General features: G+C 60.6%; 1 protein-coding gene across 1 annotated transcript in view; it reads right to left on the bottom strand.

Annotated features, from left to right (window-relative positions):
• Positions 1–624: 624 nt before the first annotated feature.
• Positions 625–2,068, bottom strand: part of CLPTM1 (CLPTM1, transmembrane protein) — a gene marked incomplete at both ends in the record, with an annotated part of 8,707 nt that continues 7,263 nt past the window's right edge. Inside the window, 2 exons of the mRNA XM_027631978.1 lie at positions 625–907; positions 1,645–1,765. Of these exons, the coding sequence (XP_027487779.1) occupies positions 625–907; positions 1,645–1,765 (404 nt within the window). The remainder of the gene's footprint in view (positions 908–1,644; positions 1,766–2,068) is intronic.

Here is a 2,068-nt window from a genome sequence, read left to right as displayed (position 1 = left end):
ATGGAGATCATCAGCTCCATCCCAAAAATACTCCAAGGAAATCATCAGCTCCATCCCAAAGACTCCACAGAGATCATCCCCTTCCCAAAGACTCCAAGGAGATCCTGGAGATCATCCTCTCCACCCCAAACACCCCAGAGGAGATCCCAGAGCTCATCCCCTCCACCCCAAACACCCCAAAGGAGACCCCAGAGCTCGTCCCCTCCATCCCAAACACCCCGAAGGAGACCATCCCCTTTATCCCAAAAATACTCCATGGAGATCATCAGCTCCTTCCCAAAAACTCCATGGACATCATCCCTTCCACCCCAAACACCCCAGAGGAGATCCCAGTTCATCCCCTCCACCCCAAACACCCCAAAGGAGCTCATCCCCATCCCCTCCACCCCAAAGGAGATCCCAGAGCTCGTCCCCTTCACCCCAAACACCCCAAAGGAGATCCCAGAGCTCATCCCCTCCATCCCAAACACCCCAAACGAAATCCCAGAGCTCGTCCCCTCCACCCCAAACACCCCAGAGAAGATCCCAAAGATCATCCCTTCCACCCCAAACACCCCAGAGGAGATCCCAGAGCTCATCCCCTCCACCCCAAAGGACACCACCCCCCTCCCTCCGCCCCAAAACCACTCCCCGGGGTCAGACCCCCCTCCCCTCTCCCTGACCTTGACCGAGTCCTGCTCCTCGTCCGACTGCTCGTACAGGTCCTCTCCCAAAAAATTCCAGGGGGACTTGGAGCTCTGGGCGGCGTAGAGCTGCCAGCGCCACAGGGACAGGGGGCAGAAGGACAGACGGAAGGGCAGGCGCTGCAGGCTCTCGTTGATGGGGAAATAATCCTTCTGCAGGTTCCAGTAGTCGTTGAAGTACAGGATGGGGAAATAGTCCCCGCTCAGAGCGTCGAACTTCACGTCTGGGGGCGGAAAGGGGGGGTCAGAGGGACCCCCGGGGCTGGGGGGGCTCCTCCATCCTTAATTTTGGGGTCTCTCTCTCTCCATTGTGTCTCCTCCATCCCCAATTTTGGGGTCTCTCTCTCCATTGTGTTTCCTCCATCCTTAATTTTGGGGTCTCCTTCTCTCCATTGTGTCTCCTCCATCCCCAGTTTTGGGGTCTCTCTCTCCATTGTGTCTCCCTCGAACCAGTTTTGAGGGACCCCCAAGTTCTGGGACCCCACAATTTTGGGGTCTCTCTCTCCACTGTGTCTCCTCCATCCCCAGTTTTGGGGTCTCTCTCTCCATTGTGTCCCTCCCAACCCCAGCTCTGAGTTCCTGGCATTCCCGGTGCTCCCACTGCTCCAGGGGTCCTCCCCCTCCCAGTTCTGACTCTCCTGCCCCAGTTTTGGGTCCCCCCTCAAGTTGTGACCCCAAAATCCCCCTGGGAGACCCTCCCAGCTCCCGGGGACCCTCCCCCTGTTCCCTGCAGGAGCATCCCAGGACAGAAAGTTTTGGGATGCTCCCGGCATTCCCGGTGCTCCCACTGCTCCAGGGGTCCTCCCCCTCCCAGTTCTGACCCCCCTGCCCCAGTTTTGGGCGTGTCCCCCCCAGTTGTGACCCCAAAATCCCCCTGGGAGTCCCTCCCAGCTCCCAGGGACCCTCCCGATCCCCCCGGGCCGAGGAATTTTGGGATTCTCCCGGCATTCCCGGTGCTCACACTGGTCCAGGGGCGGGGGGACGCTGCCCTTCACCCAGGGCGTGTGATCGTCCACCATGTTGATGGTCAGGTTGGGGTGCCAGTGGGAAATCACCTCCACGGGGCCGAAATCCTCCGCCCTCTGCAACGGGAACGGCGCCGGATCCACAACTGGGAATGGCACCGGATCCACAACCGGGAATGGGGCCGGATCCACAACCGGGAACGGGGCCGGATCCACCGGATCCACAACTGGGAACGGCACCGGATCCACCGGATCCACAACCGGGAATGGGGCCGGATCCACAACCGGGAACGGGGCCGGATCCACCGGATCCACAACCGGGAATGGGGCCGGATCCACCGGATCCACAACCAGGAACGGCGCCGGATCCACAACCGGGAACGGCACCGGATCCACAACCGGGAACGGCACCGGATCCAC

The sequence above is a fragment of the Corapipo altera genome, unplaced genomic scaffold, assembly GCF_003945725.1.
Source record: "Corapipo altera isolate COAL_440 unplaced genomic scaffold, ASM394572v1 60433, whole genome shotgun sequence".
NCBI classification, from domain to species: Eukaryota; Metazoa; Chordata; class Aves; order Passeriformes; family Pipridae; genus Corapipo; species Corapipo altera.
The sequence above is the reverse complement of the archived record's forward strand: the minus strand, read 5'-3'. Positions and strand labels throughout refer to the sequence as shown.